The sequence below is a fragment of the Hypanus sabinus genome, chromosome 20 (genome assembly GCF_030144855.1).
Source record: "Hypanus sabinus isolate sHypSab1 chromosome 20, sHypSab1.hap1, whole genome shotgun sequence".
Lineage (NCBI taxonomy): Eukaryota > Metazoa > Chordata > Chondrichthyes > Myliobatiformes > Dasyatidae > Hypanus > Hypanus sabinus.
In genome coordinates this window covers 60,856,682-60,880,486 of record NC_082725.1, presented here as the reverse complement: position 1 = coordinate 60,880,486, position 23,805 = coordinate 60,856,682, and the positions used below count along the sequence as shown (strand labels likewise).

General features: G+C 41.9%; 1 protein-coding gene across 1 annotated transcript in view; it reads right to left on the bottom strand.

Annotated features, from left to right (window-relative positions):
* LOC132378572 (phosphatase and actin regulator 1-like) overlaps window positions 1-23,805 on the bottom strand; it is a 446,543-nt gene that overhangs the window by 25,057 nt on the left and 397,681 nt on the right. The window contains exons 8-11 of the mRNA XM_059945581.1: window positions 22,055-22,278; window positions 19,970-20,126; window positions 11,643-11,698; window positions 6,447-6,508 (exon numbers count right to left, since the gene is read on the bottom strand). Of these exons, the coding sequence (XP_059801564.1) occupies window positions 6,447-6,508; window positions 11,643-11,698; window positions 19,970-20,126; window positions 22,055-22,278 (499 nt within the window). The remainder of the gene's footprint in view (window positions 1-6,446; window positions 6,509-11,642; window positions 11,699-19,969; window positions 20,127-22,054; window positions 22,279-23,805) is intronic.

Here is a 23,805-nt window from a genome sequence, read left to right as displayed (position 1 = left end):
TGAAAAGTGATTGGACTTTCCAAGCAGTTATTGCCAGCATGAAACACCATTATTAGAGATCATGAGCAATTACAATTTTACATACACTAAAATCAGCAAGTTTTGAAACCACAAAGTAACTTAATTGCTTTTGTTATCAGAAATTTTGAACTCCTTATCAATGTTTTTGAATCATTAACAATACCATCCACATCTGGGTAGTCTATTCCTTGTGTCCTTGTATGCAATACCAAGTATGTTTAAAATTTGCATTCATTTATGTGTTCTTCAGATGATGTCAGCAATCCTGGTGAAGTCTGTGTAAAAGCAAAATTCATGGTACGGATAGGGGAGAGTGGAATTGTGTGTGAAGGTGGGAGGTGGGGTTGGAGTGAAAATGGTGCAAGGATTGTAATGTCTTGTTAACCCTTGTCCCTTGAGTAAAATACAAGCAGCCAACAAATTTCCACTGTTTGCTTTTTAACCTAATAGCACCCAGACAACACTCATTGGTGAGTGAGTGATTGGCACCAACTGAAGTAAATCTGTATTAGAACATAGAACGGTACTCTTGAGTATTTAATATTTCAGTAATATTTTAGTAATATTGTAAATATATTGTTTGATTAAGTATTACTATTTTGTTCAATTACTTCATTTTGGGTTACAAGTAAAAGCACGTAGAAGTTATGCGTTATTATGCCACCACATCATGAAAGCATGCCTCATAAAAGAAAAACACAGAGCTAAACGTTTTTCCCAGCTCTGTTTTCTTTCAATTAGTATTATGTCGTGAAGTTTCAAAACATAACAGTGGCAATGAGTAAGTTTTAAAATGAACTCCAGATGACGCACAACCTGTTGAAGCATTCTGAGATGTTCAACTTAAGAAAAAAGTAAAGCAAAACACTTGAATTTAAAAAATGTAGCAAGATGACAAGTGCAGCATGTTTTTTTTTCTTCAGAAGGAGAAAGATGGTCGAGTTTAAAAAAAAGGCAGAAAATGGATGAGTTCACAGATTCATAAGCAGTGAGCACCAGTTGATAATAATCATAAATTAAAAAAAGAACAGAAATGGCTGGCTATGTTGGAAAGGTAGACACATTCAAATGCACGATTGATAACTGGCTGATGCATCCAGATGTGTCGAGAAGTACATTGAAGCAAATTAAGTGGCCAATGAGAAACAAGTGCCAGTTTTGCTAAGTGTAATTTGTGGAAGAGCATACAGTTTGACTGCTCCAACCAAGCTAGCTGAAATGAGCTTTGCTGAAAACATAAAAGTAATGCAGGATCATTTAGAAACAAAGCCATTGTTGATTGCAGAATGCTTTAGGTTTCATAAATGGAATCCAAAGGCAGGGATGTCCATTTCAGCTTATATAGCGGACTTGAAGAAATTGCCTGAGCACTGTCAGTTCAGTGATGGGCTTAATGATGCACTGAGAGATCATTTAGTTTGTGGAATCTTATAAGAAAGTTTTAAAAAATGGCCTCTAGCTGAAGCGCAGCCCTCATTTGAAATTTGAACAGTTGAAATTGCTGTATCAATGGAAACAGCAGACAAAGACACAATTGAGTTGCAGTCAGGAATGAAAGTGAGCTTCAACAAACTTGCAACATCCAAACAGAAACCTGCCTAGCTGACAAGTTGTGTTACCACTGTGGCAAGGACTTACATACTCTTGATTAAGGCAGGTTTAAAGGTGAATTCTGGAGAAAATGCAACATACAAACAGCACGTTGGGCAGCCAAAAGTAAATGGACTGCACAGAGAATAGAAAAAGATAAAAAGTAAAGTTTCAGTTTACACCAGAAGTGAACGGCCAGTTGGCCAATTAACTAAAAGGGAATTGGACACCAGCTTGGCTGTTTCAGTCATTCCAGAAGTTGAGTTTGAATGACATTTCAAAGATACTGAACTGAATCCTGCGGACATCCAGCTAATAATTTATATAGGAACAAAGTTAACTCTTGCGGGAATGACATTTGTAATAGTGAAATACAATGACCAACAACTCACACTGGTTGTATATTGTGAAAATCAGGAAGCATTGTTGGGCTGTGATTGGCAGAAACAATTACAACTTGATTGGAGATCCAACCACAATTTGCATGCCAAATCCCCTGCATTAGTCAACAGTAAGCAAATTAAGGAAGGTATTGGATGATGTCACAGCTGTGTTCAAGGAAGGCGTCGGAAAACTAACATATCAAGGGAAAATAGTGTTCAGTGAAAATGCCACACCCATGGCTTACAGAGCCCATTAGGATCCTTATACCATATGTGATAAATTCGTTGACAACCTAGATCATGTGGCATCTGAAGGAATTCTTTTCAAGGTTGACTGAAGCCCATGGGAAACACCACAGGTCTCAGTAACCAACAAATATTTGTCTGTTGGGATCTGTGGTGACTTTAAGGTAACGGGTTAAAAAGAACCAGTAGAAATGAAGTCTGAGTCTTCCGTTATAAACTCTATTTTATTAATAACTACGTGATAAAGTAATATAAAACAAGATAAGGCAAAACAGGTTAGCAAAGTATATGCATATATATAAGTGAGTAAGTAAAGTTCCCAAGCTTCTCCACAGTCTTACGGTGGTATGGTAAGTAGTCAATTCAGTTCTGGAATTTGATTTGAGTAGAGTTGGAGAGAGAGAGAGAGAGAGTTGTTTTGTCTTCCCAGTGCCAATGCCGATAAATCCTCCACATCGTCCTCCTGGTCAAATCTTCTGAACTTACAGTCACCGACTGTGACCACAAAAAGAGGATGCCGTTTTCACGTGGTACCGCTATCAACCCAGGCAAGGGTTAAACACACCGATAGCATTCCACTGGTCAGCCCTTTTGTCCACACTGTGAGAAAAAAACCCACCTTTTTCATGGGCACACAAAGCTCAACCAGTGTCTTTCTTGGTGTCTGGCATGACTGATTACAAAGCCAACTGACCTTGTATATACCTCACAAGTGCTGAACATGAACTGTCCATCACATAGTTCTGTCTTTCAGTTTCCAAAGCAACTCACAGACTTTTTGCTGCTCTCCCTCTCCCTGTAATAGCACACTTGCTGTTCGCTCCCTCTCTCTCTTTTTAAAGGAACAGTCCACTTAGAATAATCCTTCAGATCTCGCCACACTATCAGCCCAATACTGAAAGTAGATCAATACCCTCCGCCCAGGAAAGAGGATATCTTTGCAAACCTTTCTGGAGGGAAACACTTCAGCAAAGTTGACTTAGCTGAGGCCTACCTACAGATGGAAATAAAAGACAAAAGCAAAGAATTTCTCACCATAAATACTATAATAGGCTTATTTTTGGAGCAGCATCTGCACCTGCAGTCTGGCAGAAAGCAATGGATCAAGTGCTGGAAAGCTGCCCAGGCACTCAATATTACCTGGCTAACATCATTGTTACTCATGAGGATAACAAGGAACACCTCCAAATTTCAAGGCAGTGTTAAAAAGATTAGAAGATTATGGGCTTAGAGCACGATACAGTAAGTGTGAACCCTTTATAATCAAACATCACTTACTGTGGTCACACTATTGACGCACAAGATTTACACAGGTCCATTGAAAAAATTCAAGCAGTGGTGGAAACAGTTTACCCTCATTACTGATTATCAACCACTGGTGTTCATTTTCAATCCACAGAAGGATGTTCCATTATCAGCAGCAGCACAAATGCTGAGATGAGTTCTGTTTTGTTGAGGACAAAATTACAAGATTGAATTCGAGAGGATGACTAATCATGGAAATGCAGATGGATGGTCCCATTTACCCTTAGAAAAAGAAATACTTAAAGAGGAAATACACCTCTATGTATTTTTCCTTATGCAAATCAAAAGTCTGCCTATTGAAAGGAAACTAGAAAAGACCCCATACTTTCTCAGGTCTACATGGCAATTCAAAATGGCTGGAATGTGCAACAGAAATTCCAGTTTCCTCCCAGTTTTACCATTGCTGGGATGTACTTTCCTTTGACAGAGATTGCCTTCTGTGGGGATTTGAGAGTTATTGTCCTATCGAAGCTGAGAGCTAAAGTGTTGGAGGACTACAGTGCATGTCAGTCATCACGGCATGGTCAAAATGAAAGTGCTGGTTTGAAGCGTTGTCTGGTGGCCTGATTAAACAGGTTACCATACACTGCATGGGATGCCAATATGTCTAGAAGAAAGGTGTCAATAGTTGTCAGACCCACTTCCTGCAGTCCCAGAGTCAACTCCTACAATCATGACTGACAAACCCCTAAAACCTGAGATTGTTTCAAGTCTGCCAAGCAGAGTGAACTCCCTTCTCAGGAAAGATGTTATCTCACAAGAGTGAAAAATCCTCCATAGCGATTACATTTAGGTCTGAATGGACCTTAGAAAAAGAAATACTTAAAGAGGAAATACTCCTCTATGTATTTTTCTTAATGCAAATCAAAAGTCTGCCTATCGAAAGGAAACTAGAAAAGACCCCATACTTTCGCAGGTCTACATGGCAATTCAAAATGGCTGGAATGTGCAACAGAAATTCCAGTTTCCTCCCAGTTTTACCATTAAACCCTAATTTAAAATTTACTATAAAATTTATTATAGCAAACATATTGTTTAATTAGTTTTATTAATTAAATATAGTAAATATATTGTTTAATTTAATTAAGTACCACAGAGCTGTGTACTTAGCCCTGTTTTACTCACTTTATACTTACGATCCTTGCATCAGAGCTACTTTCTGCTGTAACCACAAATCAACATTTCACAAACTTTGCTTCTGATTGACACTCACCTTTGCCTACATACAATTTATCTCTCACTCTATCTTTCCTGAACCTTGCCACTTCTGAGGATATCCCACTGAAAGCTATTGGTTCCCCAATGATTATACTTAAGTCAGCTGTTTCCTTTATTCCATTCACTTGCTTTATCTACCTCCATTACATCTCTTCTGAAGTTGCTATTTTACAGACAATGCTTCAATATGGCTTCTTTTTGCTTCAATTATGATTCCTTTAACGCAGGAGCTGAATTACATCCATTTTATTCCCAGATTTCAATCCTTCCTCTTCTTTCTAGAACCATAGAAATGTTGTGTTTTCTGTTGTTAACTGCCTTTCCAAGCCTCACCATATTGAAGGAATTATCCTTCATGAATCCTGATGCCTAGAATGCTTGATTACTACCAAGCATATCTCTCTATACTTCCCCATTTAGTATTCTGGAGGGACTACTTCTCCCAACAGCTGGTACAATCTTCACTCATACTCAATATGTGCTTCCCTATCCACTACCATTCCCTACAGAAGATACTCTTTCACTTCCTTGCTTGTAGCCTAAGGATTCAAACACTTCTTTCCAGGTGAGGTAGTAATATTTAGTTATGTTCAGTTTATAACAGTATACTTGCTGATCACGGCATTGGGGAGGTCAAATTCCATATTGGTGCTGTTTGCTGAACATCTCCACAAGAGTGACCAAGAGCTTAGCAGTTTAAACACTTGTCATATTGTGAGATCCCTCCACAGCCTCATGTATTGTCCTATTGAAATAAAAATGGAAAATGCTTGAATCACTTCAGTGGGTCAGGTAGCATCTATATGTAGGGAAACAGTTTGTATTTAAGGTTAGAATCCTTTGTCAGAAATGAAGAGAGACAAAAATCACATTTCCCAATCTGATCAAAGGTCTCTGACCTGAACCTTAAGTTCTTCTGGGTGAAGACGGCAGGTTAGATAAACAAGGAGCATCTGTGCTCAAGATATGTAGGTGAGACTTTTACTTATTTGTGATGAACCACTGTAAAAAAAAGAATCCATCTGGCAGAAGGAAGATTTCACAGAGCCAGAAACAAACTGCTGGAGGAATTCAGCAGGTCAGGCAGCAACTGTGGAGAGAAATGGACAATCATCATTTTGGGTTGAGAAGCTTCACCTGCCTTGAGCCAAAATGTCAACTGTTTGTTTCCCTTCACAGATGTTGCCTGACCCATTGAGTTCCTTTAGTCCATATTCCAGCATCTGCTGTCTCTTGCGTTTCCCTAGGATTTCATGGAGATGACTGTTAAGCACCAACACCGCTGCCTGACCTGCTGAGTGTTTCTGTCATTTTCTGCTTATATCTTAGATTGCCAGTTTGAGGAACACCAGTCCATCTTTTGATGAGGGATATTTCACTGAGTGCTGGTTTCTAGAATTTCACCTCATGCTCATACCATACCTTCGTAACTCACCCACTCAATATGTAACCATCTCTAATTTAATTAGATTAAATAACTGAACTGAAATTACAGAAGTCTAGCAGTTCAATATTGTTACTTAAAGATGAATACTGAAAGCAAAGGATGAATATAGAAATAAAATTAAGGCTTTAGCCAGTTTTGCTGAGTGAAAAGTCACTCATTGTGTTGTGAAGTTCACTGCCTGTGAATGTCTCATTCCTTCAGTACCAATGGATACAAATTAAATTGTTGCGACTTACCTTCCGTGTAAGCCGTCTTTTAATTTCTCGCTTTTCCTCTTCTTCCTCTTGTTCATTTCTTGCTATAGAGAGAAATCAGTAAGTTGCCTTCATCATGTGCCAAACACTATTGCCTGATTTACAGTAGGTATGATGTGTGGGCTAAACAGAAATCAAACTGCTATTTCATCCTTTGCAGTATTAACCATCTGGCAACATACTCAAATCCTCTGGGTCTCTGCTGCTTTACTAATGACCTGTTCATTATAAACTGAGAGCGTGGATGGTGGCTGCTGAGTGCACAAAGTCCACCTTCTTAAATAATGGCAGTCCTTTCATGAGTGCATATAAATTAGACACTGGCTAAAAAGTGGCAGATAAATTTTGCAAAACAGAGGAAGCCTAAACATCTATGACTTATGTTCAACAGGTTTATTTACTACACCCAGTACTCCCAACATAGCCCCCTGCTTTACTGAACACTTCTGCTCCTCCATCATGGCTCTCTTGAGCACCCGGTCACTAGCCATATTAATTCCACTTCCCATTCCCACACTGAAATGGTTATACTCTGTCTTCCCCACTGCTAACATGAAGCTAAATGCAAATCTGAGTAGTGGCTTCTTATATTCCACTTGGGTAGTCTTCAATTCAACAGCATGAACACTGATTTCTCCAACTTTTGGTGAACTGCTCCACCTTTGTCTATTTTTCTTTCCTCTTTTTCTACCCTGTTCCTCCTATACCCAACTTCTACCCCTTATCACCCTGTTTCTTACTCACTCCACCAGTACATCACCCTCATTCTCCTCCGAGTGGTTTCCCTCCTCACACTGTTCGCATCCGCCCAACCCACCTCCCTTATTTGCTTCCATGCTCCACTTTTCTCTCCCATCAGATTCTATTATTTGTAGTCGTTTGTCACCTCCTCCTTTCAGCTTCCAGCTTCTATAACTTCTCCATCTGATTTTCACCCCTGTGAATCTACCTATATGCCAGCTCTTGGCCATCCTTTTCCTTTACCATCTTATATTGGTTATCAACCCTCTATCTTTCAGTCCAGGTGAAAAGTCTCCACCCAAAATGTCGATTGTCCATTTCCCTCCACAGATGCTGCCTGAGATGTTGAGTTCCTCCAGCATTTTGTTGCACCAGATTCCAGCACTGCAGTCTCTTCACTCCCATTGATCAATATACCTGAGGGTCACTTTGACTGTTTACTTCGCAGGATTAGTCAGACAAATGCTGGAACAAGTCAGAAGCCCCACAAACCCTTTCCAACTGAAATGAACTCAACATTTGCCTGAATGAGAGAAACTCCAATAACACACAAAAAGCTCAGCACATCCAAAGAAAAGTGGTGAGGCTAATGGCTGTCATCCAGAATCACTACCGCCACAAGCACACCATGGATGAAGTGACTACCAGCTAGAAATTGCTTTGCTTATCACTACCTTGAGTGACTAAAAGAAACTTCTTTTCCCTTTAAAACTTCTTAATGACCACCTCTGGGAAATATTTCCTCTACTAGTAACGCATCACCAACAAGGAAAACTCTCACCTACATTTCCCTTGCACACATACTTCCTATTTATCTAGATTGTCATCCTCTTTCAGATTTTCCATCTGCACCATGTCATTAGGGTTTGAAGGCCTCAGTCTTTCAATGACTGACTGGCTTATATCTCAACATGTTATTGTTTTGCTCAATAATAAATGTGGCAAAAGTCAAAGTCAATTTATTATCTACATTGAGATTCACTAAGCGACAGCTTCATTCCAGTGGTGGTACAAAACTTCTTGCTTCCCTTTCATTAGAATGTGCTGACTTGAGCTTCACAAACTGAACTTGAGGAAGCAAAATGGGTGAAGAACTGAAAGGTTGTGGCTTAGTCATAGGTGATGCCTCTTAGATGAGTTGCTTATTCATTGCCTTAATCACGGAGAATGGAAAACTATTCAAAGAAAACAGGATATCTTCTTTCTGATATCATGGTCTTCAAGTTAACATGCAAACCTCAGAGTTCTTTGGAAATCCTTGGCTGCAAACTCAGTCATTATTCATCTTACTGTTTCTTGATGCTTCTTAGAAGATTCTCAAAATGTAAAACTTTTACCAATACTGCCCATGTTACCTTTTTGCCCATTTTCTCCCTTCATTGTATGAGTAGCTATCTACACCAAGCAAGTAACGCAGCATGGGACAGCTTCGTCACACCTTTTCAGAAATCAAGAAGACACTGAAAATCTGAAATAAAAATAGAATGCTTGAAACACTCAGCAGGTCAGGCAGCAAATCTGGAGATAAAAAAAAACAGCTAGGCTAATATTTCTGGTGATGGACTTTCGTCAAAATTGAAGAAGTTAGAAATCACACATTTTTTAGTTTGCAGGTTATAGAGACAACAAAATAGATCTTCATAATAGGTTGGGGACAGAAAGGGTTGATAGATTAAAAATAGTGGTGCCATTTGTCAGAGGACACCTCTTAAACTCTTCTTGATATCTACCTTTTTCTTTAACCTAAAACATCAGACTTGCTTCCCTCTCTGCAGATACTGCCTGACCTGTTGGTTGAGTAAGCATTATTGGTTTTTAATTGACTTTGATCTTTCTTCAATTGACATGCACACATTTTCTGTTTTCTGAGCTTCCTTGGGTGCTCCGGTTTCCTCTCCCACTTCAAAGACAAAGACATGCAGGTTAGGAGGTAAATTGGCCCTGGTGTGTAGGTGAGAGTTAGAGTCTTTGGGGGAGGAGAAAATGAGCTGAGTGTAGGAAGAATAAAATGGGAGTAGTGTCAAGTGTTTGATGGTCAGTGCAGACAAGATGGGCAGAAGTGCCTGGTTCTACGCTATATGACTCTTTTTCCTAAAATGAGGAAGTGGTTGCATTTCAGGAGTATAATGACCAGTCTGATTCCTCCACCTCCATTCCAGGTCACTAAAGTGAATTGCAGCATCATGTAAAGGCATTGCTGAAGTCAGTCAACTCAACTTAGATGATTTATTCAACTGCTTTCTATGGTGGAGTAAGGACAGAGCAATGAGCTGTTGTCGGCCAAAAGCATTCAATTTAGTAAAGATGCGGAGAAAGCTTTCTCTCAGTTGTCTGTCTGTCTTGGGAAGCTCTTCATATAGTTGTCCATCAGTTATAACCAACTGCCTGAGTATGATTAGCTGGGCATTTTAAGAGATTGACCCAGCTATACTTAATATTTGTTCATATGATATGATGCCACTGGCAATTTTGTCCAGCCCTAAATGAGCAAGAGGTCAAGAGATGTTTGTGGTGGGATTCAAACCAATGTCCCTGATCAATGGTACAAGCCCTAGATGCTGATGTAGTGTCTTAACCACCATGCTGTCATATCTAAGTTGGTATCCAACAACTGATGGCACGATTATTAGGGGGAAAACATTTGTTAATCAGTTAGCTGTCACTAGATTCTCAGGTGCACTTATGGTCCATTCCTTCAACAAATAAATACTTTGAAGATAATTAATTAAGAATAAACAGCTAAGAGTTGTGCCTAACATGCATGTCAAGTGAGGAAAGATCAGTCTTCTTTATGAGTGTTACAATGCCTGCTTCACTCTTCTCCCATCCCCATTTCACGTTTTTAGAAACAACATGATTTTCTCTTTATTTAATTATGAACAGTAAACAGACAACCGGTGGGAGCATCCCTTTACCCACTCAATCATGGCTTATTTTTTACCCAATCCAATTATTCCATCTCCTCCCCATAACCCATAACTATTCAAGAATATATTAGTACCTGTGTTAAGTACACACAAAGATGTGTCTTGACAGCCCTAGGTGGCAATGAATTCCATTGATTCTCTACCCTCTGGCTGAAGAAATTCTTATCTCAGTTTTAAATGGATCCAATGGGATCCCATTACCAAGCAAATCTTTCCCTTCCCTCTTCTTTCTGCTTTCCGCAGGGATTGCTCCCTACGCAACTCCCTTGTCCACTCGTCCCCCCCATCCCTTCCCACCGATCTCCCTCCTGGCACTTATCCTTGTAAGTGGAACAAGTGCTACACCTGCCCTTACACTTCCTCCCTCACCACCATTCAGGGCCCCAGACAGTCCTTCCAGGTGAGGTGACACTTCACCTGTGAGTCGTCTGGTGTGATATACTGCATCCGGTGCTCCTGGTGCGGCCTTTTATATATTGGTGAGACCCGACGCAGACTGGGAGACCATTTCACTGAACACCTACGCTCGGTCCGCCAGAGAAAGCAGGATCTCCCAGTGGCCACACATTTTAATTCCACGTCCTATTCCCATTCTGATATGTCTTTCCATGGCCTCCTCTACTGTCAAAATGAATCCAAACTCAGGATGGAGGTACAACACCTTATATACTGGCTTGGTAGCCTTCAACCTGATGACATGAACATTGACTTCTCTAACTTCCGTTAATGCCCCTCCTCTCCTTCTTACCCCATCCCTGACATATTTAGTTGTTTGCCTGTTCTCCATCTCCGTCTGGTGCTTCCCCCCTCCCCCTTTCTTTCTCCCGAGGCCTCCCGTCCCATGATCCTTTCCCTTCTCCAGCCCTGCATCACTTTCGCCAATCAACTTTCCAGCTCTTAGCTTCAACCCACCCCCTCCGGTCTTCTCCTATCATTTCGCATTTCCCCCTCCCCCCACTACTTTCAAACCTCTTAGTATCTTTCCTTTCAATTAGCCCTGACGAAGGGTCTCGGCTCAAAACATTGACAGTGCTTCTCCTTACAGATGCTGCCTGGCCTGCTGTGTTCCACCAGCATTTTGTGTGTGTTGTTTAAACACTCCTCATATCTGATTCAATTCATTCCTAGGATCATTCATGTGAACCTCCTCTGGACTCTCTCTGGGGCTAGCACATCCTACCTTAGATACAAGGCCCAAAGTTACTCACAAGACTGAGCTCCTTCAGCTCCTCAGAGGTTTGAGAATACTGCATGGAATACCAGTTCCGGATGTGATTTTGCAGTGTTTATTCCTGCACAGGTCCTTTATTCACACTTTTGCATTATGGAATAAAAATGGTGGACATCAGGACATAAGGTACGAGTAGATCCAGCAAAGAAAAAGAACTTTGAAACACCTTCAAGCTACAATTGACTAGTGAAAAATGAAGTGAAAAGCAAAGCCTATCTACATTTCTGCTGTGGTGCCCTGACGAAACTTACAGTATAATAAAGCTGTGGCAGCACTTACGTTTCAGGATGTTCCTTTGTTCCAGTTCCTCTGCAGTTGGCCTCTGGCTTAATCGCCTGTGAAAGAAGATCAGGATCAGTGTCTGCCCCTGTCACTTCACTGCAGGGTAACATGTTAGAACACTGTCATTATTCCCCACTGAAACTGGTGTGAATGCAAGTGTCTACTCAAACCACTCCTGCCCAGCCCAAAGAAAGTAGGCATTCATTTCATACTGTTTTCATTAAAATCAGATTCACTGATTACCATTGAAGCCTTTACATCCAAACCAAATTTGAAATGCGTGAAATAACAATGTTTAGTGTTGAAATATAGAATTTAAAATGTAGAACAGTGCAGGGCTGGAACAGATGACATTGTGCCAAACTAATGAAGCTTAAATGCCACCGTCATATCTGTCTACACCACCACTGCAAGCAGTGCTTTCCAGGCACCCACCACTCTGTGTAAAATACATGCTCACACATCTCCTTTGAACTTTCCCTCTCTCACCTCAAATGCATCATGTCAAGTATTAGATATTAGACATTTTAACCAGAGGAAAAAGATATAAGAACATAAGAAATAGGAGCAGAAGTAGGCTGCTCTGCCATTCAATAAGATCATGGCTGATCTGACCATGGACTCAGCTCCACCTCCCTGCCTTTTCCCCATAATCCTTAATAGCCCTACTTTGCAAAAATCTATCCAACCCCGTCTTAAATATTTTTACTCAGGTAGCCTCCTCAGCTTCATTGGGCAGAGATTCCACAGGTTCACCATTCTCTGGAAAAAGTGGTTTCTCCTCATCTCCGTACTAAACCTACTCCTCCGAATCTTGAGGCTATGTCCCCTAGTTCTAGTATCTGCTCTATCTAGGTCTCTCATAATTTTATAAACTTCTATTAGTCGGCCTCCATAGCTCCAGAAAAAACAATTCAAATTTACTCAACCTTTTCATATAGCACATACGCTCTAATCCTGGTAAAGCTTTGTTGAACCTTGTTCAGAGAATACTTAAAACAGTCTACCAAACTGTAGAGGTTATAACTACTTTCAAGTTTCTTAGCTACTCTGTAACTGCACGTTCAATTAATAAACACAAAGTACACTGCAGATGCTGTGGTCAAATCAAGACGTACAAAAAAGCTGGATGAACTCAGCAGGTCGGGCAGCATCCGTTGAAAGGAGCAGTCAACGTTTTGGGTCCAGACCCTTCGACAGGACTAAAGAAGGAGGGGGCAGGGGCAGGGGCCCAATAAAGAAGGTGGGGGGGAGGGTGGAAAACAAATCAGAAGTAAGATAAAGGGGTGGGGGATGGGGGAAGGGAGAGGGAGGGAGGTCCATACATGGCCTCCTCTACTGCCATGGTGAGGCCAAACTTCGGTTGGAGGAACAACATCTCATATACCGTCTGGGTAGTCTCCAGCCCCTTGGTATGAACATCAAGTTCTCCAACTTCCGGTAATTCCCTCCCTCTCCCTTCCTCTATCACACTTCCACTCTGTCTCCTCTTCTAGCTGCCTATCACCTCTCATGACTCTGCCTTCTTCTACTACCCATAGTGCGTTTCCCTTAGATTCCTTCTTCACCTCTCCTGCCTATCCCCTCCCTGCTTCCCCTCCCCCACCCCTTAATCCTTCCTCTGATTGGTTTTCCACCCTCCCCCCACCTTCTTTATAGGGGCCCTGCCCCCTCCTTCTTTAGTCCTGACCAAGGGTCTTGACCTGAAACACTGACTGCTCCTTTCAACGGATGCTGCCTGACCTGCTGAGTTCATCCAGCTTTTTTGTACGTCATATTCAATTAATTACTTGACATCCTGCAAAAACTACTGCAGGTGCTGAAAAGTGGAAATAAAATGGACTAGCTTGGAAATGACGAACAGGTCAGAAGATCAAGAAGCAATGGTAAGACAGTTTTGAGTGTCCAGGATGCTGAAGCGCTGATTGTTTCTCTCTCCACAGACACTGGTACTTGCTGCTTTTGCATCTCAGATCCTGCCCAAGCTGGAAGAGGCAGTTGAAGAGGGAAAAAGAGAGTGCATAGCAGGGTTAGGATTAGAGAGAAGCAGATGCAAGGCTGAAAACACAGTTTGGGAAGAAAACAGTGAGGGATTGGGATTAGGGAGCAAAGGATAAGAGAGAAACAATCAGTGGAACTTTTTGGAAATAAATGATGAACGCTTAAAAGTGCTTTATATATAAATGAAAAAAAGTATCTTTACCTAGATAATTATGATCAACAAAAATGTCCATTAATTAGTTAAATATCAGAATAGATTTTGCTCTCAACAATTCTCATCATTTTCTCAGTTAGTCCTTGGGGTTGAGGATGACTTATTTTCATTCTGGTTTTGAGGTGGTGATTGGGCCAATGTGGGTCCCACAGATAGGGCAGGAAGTCAGGTGGGTGGTTTGTGAGCTGCTGTGGGCCTCCTGCTGCTCACACTGATTCATGGACTGGCGTTAATCAGCATCATCCCAGATCCTCCTTCACTGCTTTCACCAGTCAGGGCCAGAGGTTCCAGGAGTCAGTAGGAGAAGAAAAAGCATTTCAAGATGTATATTGTATACATTTCTCTGACATTAGGTTGGACATTTGAATCAGAAATACAAGATCTCATCTTCCACATGGCTGAATCAGGTGTGGATTTCATACATCCAAATATACAATGAACAAGATCTTTACTATGCAAGAACTCGAGAGAAATGCAACACCTGCCACTAAATACGGTATTCTTCAGCCCTATCAAAGCCTTTGACTCTAGGAATTGGAGAGATTGAGAAACACTGTCTTCAAGTTCAGTTGGACACAGAATTTCAACTCCACCATTAGCAGACAATATAATGGTGGGTGGAGGTTCGGGTAGTATTACAACACAGGGAGACTGCAGAAGGACTTGGACAGGTTGGGAGAGTGATCAAAAAGGTGGCAGATGAAAGACAAAGTAGGGAAGAATGAGGTTTGGTAGGTGTAGATTCCATCCCAATGAACCAAGCAAGACTGTATCATTACCCCATACACTTCTCTGAACATTTGTTCAGTGGGAACTTCCACTCACCTCCAGCAAGCTTCCTTTGAGTCTGGGGCTAATCTTCAGAACTAAGGGGAAATTGTTCAACCTATTGTGATTACACTCCAGAACTAAGGTCATTCAGATCTCAGTTGCTGAACTACCACGTGCAGGTGATGTTTGCATTTGCACATGCTCAGAGGCTGAGACTGAAGATGCTGTTGATTCATTCACTTAATTGTACCAGAGAGTACAGGGTGTGAACAGAGATCCTCAACCTAACCTACCCCCACTGCACTGAACTATTGACACTATCCCTTTGATATCCTGTAAATTAGAGCGCCAAGGGGCACAGTTCTCCAAGGCAATGATCTAGATAAAGGAACTGGTTGCATTGTGGGAAAGTTTGCAGACATGCAATGATAGGTAGAGGGACAGGTTCTGCTCTAGAGGCAGGGAATCTGCAGAAGGACTTGAACAGGTTGGGAGAGTAGGTAGTGAAGTCACAAATGAAATACGTACAGCAAGAGGAAGTGTAAAGTCATACACTTTGGTAGAAGGAATAAAGTTGTAGAGTATTTTCTAAACAGGAAGAGAATTCAGAAATTGGAGGTAGAAAGGGATCTGGGAGTCCAAGTGCAGGAACCCTTTAAGGTTAACTTGCAGGTGGAGCTGGCAGTAAGGAAGGCAAATGCAATGTCAGCATTTGTTTTGAGAGAACAAGAAAATGAAAATAAAGATATACTGCTGAGGATTTATGAAGTGGTGTTCAGACTGCAGTTGAAATATTATGGGGAATTTTGAGCTCCATATCTAAGGAAGGATGTGCAGGCCCTGGAGAGGTTCAAAAAGGAGGTTCGCAGAAATGATCCCAAGAATAAAATGCTTGATGTATGAGGAGCATTTGATGTCCCTGGGCCTGTACTTGATGAAATTCAGAGAGATGTGAGGGGATCACATTGAAACCTACAGAATACTTAAAGGCCTGCATGAAGTGTATGTGTAAAGGGTGTTTCATTACTAGGAGAGCCCAGGACCTGTGGGCACAGCGTCAGAATAAAGGGACAACCCTGTAAAATTGAGAAGTGGAGGAATTTTTTCAGCCACAGACGAATGGGAGGAGGGGTGTTGGAAAAAAGCAACCATTATTGAATGGTAGAACGTACATGGTGGGCTGAATGGCCTAATTCTGCTCCTCCACCTCTCTAGTACCCAACAATTGTGAGCAGGGAAGATGACAGTCCATGTCTTTAAAATGAAAAATCATTAGTGAGCAGCACATGGGTAAAACAGAGCTCTCGCTATTGGTTATATCAATTTTACTCCCAAATTAGGCATGGAAAGCTAAATAAAGAGAAGCTAAGAAATACTGTTTTAGTGGAGAGAGATGAAGACATGAAGGAATTTTGTTGTATTTCTTTAATCAACAACAAAAATACAATTTGAAAGAATTTAACTCAACACTTACAAAAGTTCACTTCAAACATTTTGGCAGTAATTAAGGCCTTCTTTGTCGTTAAATAGGCACTTAAGTAGCAACAGATCAGACCCAACATTTTCTGATGAGATTAATTGGTATCTATGAGCCAATCAGAGCGTATCAAAATTCATGCCATTCACTGTGCTCTGATGAGAAACTCAGCAACCAAATGTTTGATGGGATACTTCTGAAAAGAAAAAGAGGGTGCTTTGGACAGCAGCATCCAGATTTCTGCTTTTGACGTGCACGGTCTTCAGAAGCTGCTGTGATTTCCACATAAGTGTTAATGGGAAAGTCACTCCCCCCCAGTTATTTGTACATCAAGAATCTACTCCTTCATAATCAACTTGAAACCTTCGGTTTATCTTTCCAGGAAGGCTGATAAGTAGATGTTTACTGAGTGTCTTCAGTGGTCTAGAAATTTCAGTGATTCTGATTCTACAGTCAGAGCCAAATGAATGATGCTGAATGTTAGTTAAATAGACTGTCCAGGGACTTCTGGGCAGAGATGTAAGGCCACTTGGCATCTAATACAATACCCCCTTTTGAATATCTAGAAGCCATGTGAAGGTAACAGGTAATTGATTTATTATTGTCACATGTACTGAGGTACTGTGCAAAACTTAATTTTGCAAGCCATTCATACAGGTCATCTCACTACATCAGTACACTGAGGTAATACAAGGGAAAAGCTAAACCAGAATGCAGAATGCAGTGTTACAGTTACAGGGGGAGTATAGTGCTGGCACACTATAAGATGCAAGAGCCATGATGAGCTAGACTGTGAGATAAACAATACCTATGGGCAAGAAATAGTTGTCTCTTCACCCATTTAGTTTTAATGATCATCACCCCTACATATGTGAGAGAAAATAAGTTACAGTTCTATAGGGAAGTAAGGAGGGGCGATGAGAATGATGAGCAACACATACAAAATGCTGGAGGAACTCAGCAGGCCAGGCAGCACCTATGGGGAGAAAAGCACAGTCGATGTTTCGGGCTGAAACCCTTCTTAGATGCTGCCTGGCCTACTGAGTTCCTCCTGCATTTTGTGTGTACTGCTCGGATATCCAGCATTTGCAGATTTCCTCTTGTTTATGATGAGAATGATGGGAATGTTTTGCTAAAGCCCTGATAGACAGCAGATTCCTTTGTTGTGAAAGATAGAAACATGGGCAGCATAGCAGTATAGTGGTTAGCACAATGCTTTCCAGTATCATCAACCCAGGTTCGCTGCCAGCTGCAGCCTGTAAGGAATTTTCCCTGTGACCACATGAGTTTCCAAATACAAACCTGTTTCACTAGGGTTAATTGGCCTAGGGTTAAATTGGGGGTTGCTGGGTGATGTGGCTCGAAGTGCCTACTCTGCACTGTATTTCAATAAACAACAAGTAAAGTCAAAATGCTGGTGGAATGCAGCAGGACAGGCAGCATCTATAGGAAGAAGTACAGTCAACGATTCGGGCTGAGACCCTTCGTCAGGGCTAACTGAAAGAAGAGATAGTAAGAGATTTGAAAGTGGGAGGGGAAGGGGGAGGGGGAGATCCGAAATAATAGGAGAAGACAGGAGGGTGAGGGATGAAGCTAAGAGCTGGGAATTTAATTGGCAAAAGGGATACAAGGCTGGAGAAGGGAGAGGATGATTGGACGGGAGGCCTAGGGAGAAAGAAAGGGGGAGGGAAGCACCAGATGGAGATGTAGAGCAGGAAAGGAGTGATTGTGAGAGAAACAGAGAGAGGAAAAAGAGAGAAAAGAAAAAAAGGGAAAAAACAATAAATAGATAAATAAATAAGGGATGGGGTAAGAAGGGGAGGGGAGCATTAACAGAAGTTAGAGAAATCAATGTTCATGCCATCAGGTTGGAGGCTACCCAGATGGAATATAAGGTGTTGTTTCTCCAACCTGAGTGTGGCTTCATCTTGACAGTAGAGGAGGCCATGGATAGACATATCAGAATGGGAATGGGATGTGGAATTAAAGGGTGTGGGAGATCCTGCTTTCTCTTGTGGACAGAACGTAGGTGTTCAGTGAAACGGTCTCCCAGTCTGCGTCGGGTCTCACCAATATATAGAAGTCTGCACCGGGAGCGCCGGATGCAGTATATCACACCAGCCGACTCACAGTTGAAGTGTTGCCTCACCTGGAAGGACTGTCTGGGGCCCTGAATGTTGGTGAGGGAGGAAGTGTAAGGGCAGGTGTCGCACTTGTTCCGCTTACAAGAATAAACGCCGGGAGGGAGATCGGTGGGAAGGGATGGGGGGGATCGAATGGACAAGGGAGTCACTTAACGAGTGATCCCTGCGGAGAGCAGAAAATGGGGGGGGAGGGAAAGATGTGCATAGTAATGGGATCCTGTTGGAAGTGGCGGAAGTTGTGGAGAATTATATTTTGGACCTGGAGGCTGGGTGGGGTGGTAGGTGAGGACAAGGGGAACCCTATCCCTCGTGGGGTGGTGGGAGGATGGGGTGAGAGCAGATGTGCGTGAAACGGGAGAGATACGTTTGAGAGCAGAGTTGATGGAGGAAGGGAAGCCCCTTTCTGTAAAAAAATGAAGACATCTCCTTCATCCTGAAATGAAAAGCCTCATCCCGCGAGCAGATGTGGCAGAGATGGAGGAATTGCGAGAAAGGGATAGCATTTTTCGCCAGAAACAGGGTGGGATGAGGAATAGTCCAGATAGCTGTGAGAGTCCGTAGGCTTATAGCAGAGCAAGTGCTACACCTGCCCTTACACTTCCTCCCTCACCACCATTCAGGGCCCCAGACAGTCCTTCCAGGTGAGGCAACACTTCACCTGTGAGTCGGCTGGTGTGGTATACTGCGTCCGGTGCTCCCTGTGTGGCCTTCTATATATTGGTGAGACCCGACGCAGACTGGGAGACCGTTTCGCTGAACACCTATGCGCTGTCCGTCAGAGAAAGCAGGATCTCCCAGTGGCCACACATTTTAATTCCGCGTCCCATTCCCATTCTGATATGTCTATCCATGGCCTCCCCTACCGTCAAGATGGAGCCACACTCAGGTTGGAGGAACAACACCTTATATTCCATCTAGGTAGCCTCCAACCTGATGGCATGAACATTGATTTCTCTAACTTCCGATAATGCCCCCCTCCCCTTCTTACACCATTCCTTATTTATTTATTGATTGATTGTTTTTTTCCCTTTTTTTCTTTTCTCTCTTTTTCCTCTCTCTGTCCCTCTCACAATCACTCTTTGCCTGCTCTCCATTTCCCTCTGGTGCTCCCCTCCCCCTTTCTTTCTCCCTAGGCCTCCCATCCAATCATCCTCTCCCTTCTCCAGCCTTGTATCCCTTTTGCCAATTAAATTCCCAGCTCTTAGCTTCATCCCACCCCCTCCTGTCTTCTCCTATCATTTCAGATCTCCCCGTCTCCCTTCCCCTCCCACTTTCAAATCTCTTACTATCTCTTCTTTCAGCTAGTCCTGACGAAGGGTCTTGGCCTGTAACGTTGACTGTACTTCTTCCTATAGATGCTGCCTGGTCTGCTGTGTTCCATCAGCATTTTGTGTGTGTTGCTTGAATTTCCAGCATCTGCAGATTTCGTCATGTGAACAAGTAAAGTCAATTAGGTTAAGCCCTTTGAACACTTTGGATTTCCTGCATTTGCAGATTTTGTCGTTTTTGTTTTTTGTACACACTCCCATTTTGGCTGGGAGAGCAGGCTTAAAAATAGTAAGTTTGGGTATTTTGACCCACTTGAATATGTATCCAGTTGTTATGTCAATGTTTAACTGGAAGGCATTTGAGTAACATTAACTAACTTGTTCCAGCAGACAGGTTTGCAACCACAGCAAAGGGACCACATTCGCACTTCACTGATTTCATTACCAACCTTGTGAGCTTTGTGCCGATTTGTTGCCTCATTTCAAGCCTCTCTTCATCAGTCTGCATTGGAATGATATTCTTCTCCTCCAGCTCACGCTTCGACGGTCTGTTGCTGAGTTTAATGGCCAGGGAATCTTTCCTGCAAACTTTTAATGCTAATGAACCTAGAAAGAAAATAAAGAAGTGAGAGAGAGCATTAAGATTCACAGAGATAGTGTAAACAGTAAGAATACGCTAGTCTGAATATTAATGGCTTTTTCAGGAATGATGGAATTTTAACAATATACAGATAGGAACAAATAAGATCAGAGGAAGAGCCCTGGCATTCATTTTATTTGCACACACACCCATCTTTAGCTGGGAGAGCAAGGGTAAAAACTGTTAATTTTGACTAGGACACATTTAAGTAGATTTTTGCATAACTGGGGAATTAAAGATTATAGGGAAATGGCAGATAGGTGGAGCTGAGACAAAAGCCAGACCAGCACAACCTTATTGAACGGCAGGTCAGGTGGCCGATTCCTGCTCCTATTTTTTAATGTTTCAAATGTTTTTGTTCTGTATTTTGGTCCAGGCAGACTCTCTGCACAGAAATCAATGTGATTGACAGACTTGGTAACCAATCAGTGAGGGGGCATTCCTGAGCAGGGAAGAACAAAACCAATAGATTAAGATGCCCAGTTTGGGGGTGGGATTGTTAAGGGGATGAGGGAACTTGGAAGTGTTGTAAGAGGCAGCCCCGGCCAAGCAGTCCTGAAGGTATCCTTGTGGCATCATTCCTGAAGCCAGGAAAACCCAACTGTCCTTATAATGCTTGCAATGAAGATGAAATCAGGGGCTACCAACCTCTCTGCATTATTTAAGTAGCTGACCCATGTCCTAGGAGTGGAACATCCACATGTCACTTGTTCTGCTATCCCTGGACCTTATGAAGGCTGGGTAACAGGTGCTTTGCGCCTTGGATTCAGATTCTATTGCAGTTCCAAATCCACTGAAACTCAGCCTATTAAACTAATATTTTGAAAACAACAACAACTTATATGTTCAACAATTCTCCCCTTCTGCTGTACACCTTAAGATTATAACACATGGGAGCAGAATCAAGCCATGTGGCAGAATCAAGCATGTAGCTGATTACTTATGTAACAGATTTTCCCCCAAGCCATCGGACTACCAACCTACTGCCCTCTGCTGTGCCTATTGTCTTGTTTATTATTTATTGTAATGCTTGCACCATTCTGTGTACTTTATGCAGTCCTGGGTAGGTCTGTAGTCTAGTGTAGTTTTTGTGTTGGTTTACGTAGTTCAGTGTAGTTTTTGTATTGTTCATGTAGCACCATGGTCCTGAAAAACATCGTCTCATTTTTACTGTGTACTGTACCAGCAGTTATGGTCGAAGTGACAATAAAAAGCAACTTGACTTGACTTGAAGACTTCTCTGTCATTCTGTCATGGGTGGTTTATGATTCCTCTCAACTCCAATCTCCTGCCTTCTCCCCATAACCTTTGACACTCTTACTAAGTTAAACTCTGCACATGTGATATCTTTCTACTTTGAATTTAATTGCTGGTAGATAAATGCCATGTTTATTGATGGGCTAACACCTAATTCTCAAGATATGTGTTAAGTGTTTATTTGAAAGGTAAAGCATCTAATATATATATTACATAAATATATAAACAGCTGTTTTCCTTCAGCCATCAGATATTTGAATGGACCCGCACAAACTCAATCAACAATGGAACACTATATGGACCAAGTCTGGTACTACTATGGACTTAACTCTGTGTATTTTTTGCACTAGTATTTTGTTTCTGCAGTATTTTATTTTCTCTTCACCATCTTGTATAATTTATGTATTACCAACTGTACATGCATGTGATGCTGCTGCAAACATGATTTTCACTGAACCTCACTGTACAATGAACTTGAACTGACTTGATTACATTAAACACAAGACTGATGAAAAACCACACAGCCTGAAAGACACAGAATCACCACTGTTTGGTTTATGAGAGTTTTATCACTAGTTTGGTTTTCTCTGGTGCTGGGCAGACCATAGCATATGTAGCGAGTTGATGTTTTCCATACTTGTGAAAAAATTGTCATCATCGTCATCGTCATCATCATCATTATCCCCCTCATCCTCTTCATCTTCCTCCCCGTGCATACTGAAAGTGTCCTCATAGTCCGATTCATTAGGCACATTCTCTTTGTCATCATCATAATCAACCACCACTGTTGGCACTTGTCGGATGTCGGGTGTATTGCTTTTTCCTGTTTTCATCCCACTCTCTCCTGTATGCAATCCTGAACTGCCAAAATAAAATCAAAATCACTGTTGTATTAAGCCAACATTCACTATATAGAAGTTAAGCTCATACACTCCATATTTCTCATATACACTTTATGACTTAGAATGACACCATGTGGCCTATTAGGTCAATGCCAGCATTTAGAACATTTCCATCAATCCAGCCCCACTTATTCCCTGGACATTATTCTCCTCACCTCCCATTCCCCCTAGAAACCACATAATTAGGTAAAATTCTAATTCAATATTTATGATGCGTTCTATTTCTACTTTTAGTTCTGGTTGCTCTTGAGTGACATTTGAGTTGGGTGGCCTGAAGATAATGAACAGTGAACTGAACTGAAATATGCCTTCTGCGTTTTATATTTTTGATTTTTTTTTTTGTTGCCATTTGCGTGATTTGTTTGTGTATGAGGAGGGGGAGGAGGGTTTGATGTTTTTCTTTTAAAGGGATGGTTCCCTGGTTCTCTGTTTCATGACTAACTGTGGGGAAGACAAGTTTCAGGATTGTATACTGCATACACACTTTGATAATAAATGTGCTTTGGATCTTTGATAATTCACAACAGCCGGTTAACTACCAATTGGCACATCTTTGGGATGTGAGAGGAAACTGGAGCACTGGGATGGGGTGCAGGGGAGGGAATGGAATTCACATAGTCACAGGGAGAACATACAATCTTTGTGAACAGCACTGGATGTGCAATGGAAGCCAGGCTGCTGGAGCAGTGAGGCAGTAGCAGCAATGGTAGTTCATCTGCCAGTGTGTTACTCTAATCTCAGCATGGATATCATACAAAAAAGGTTTGAAGTGATGTGAGCCAGTTTAAGGTGACACATACATCTTACCATTAGTGGGTCAAAGTCCTGGAACTTATTCCTGCAACTTAAGACAGCTTCCCACCATCTTCTCAAGGGCAATCAGGAATGGGCAATTAAATTATGACACAAGATGTAGTTGCTGGAATCTGCATCAATACACAACTGGCTGGAGGAATTCAATGGGGCAAGCAGCTGGAACGATGACCCCAAACATCTTTCTCCTTACAGATGCTGCTCAGCCTGATGATGTACATAGAACATAGAATAGCACAGCACAGCACAGGCCCTTCAGCCCACAATGTTGTGCCGACCCTTAAACCCTGTGTCCTATATAAACCCCCACCTTAAATTCCTCCATATACCTGTCTAGTAGTCTCTTAAATTTCACTAGTGTTTCTGCCTCTACCACTGACTCAGGCAGTGCATTCCACACACCAACCACTCTCTGAGTGAAAAACCTTCCTCTAATATCCCCCTTGAACTTCCCACTCCTTACCTTAAAGCCATATCCTTTTGTATTGAGCAGTGGTGCCCTGGGGAAGAGGTGCTGGCTGTCCACTCTATCTATTCCTCTTAATATCTTGTACACCTCTATCATGTCTCCTCTCATTCTCCTTCTCTCCAAAGAGTAAAGCCCTAGCTCCCTTAATCTCTGATCATAATGCATACTGTCTAAACCAGGCAGCATCCTGATAAATATCCTCTG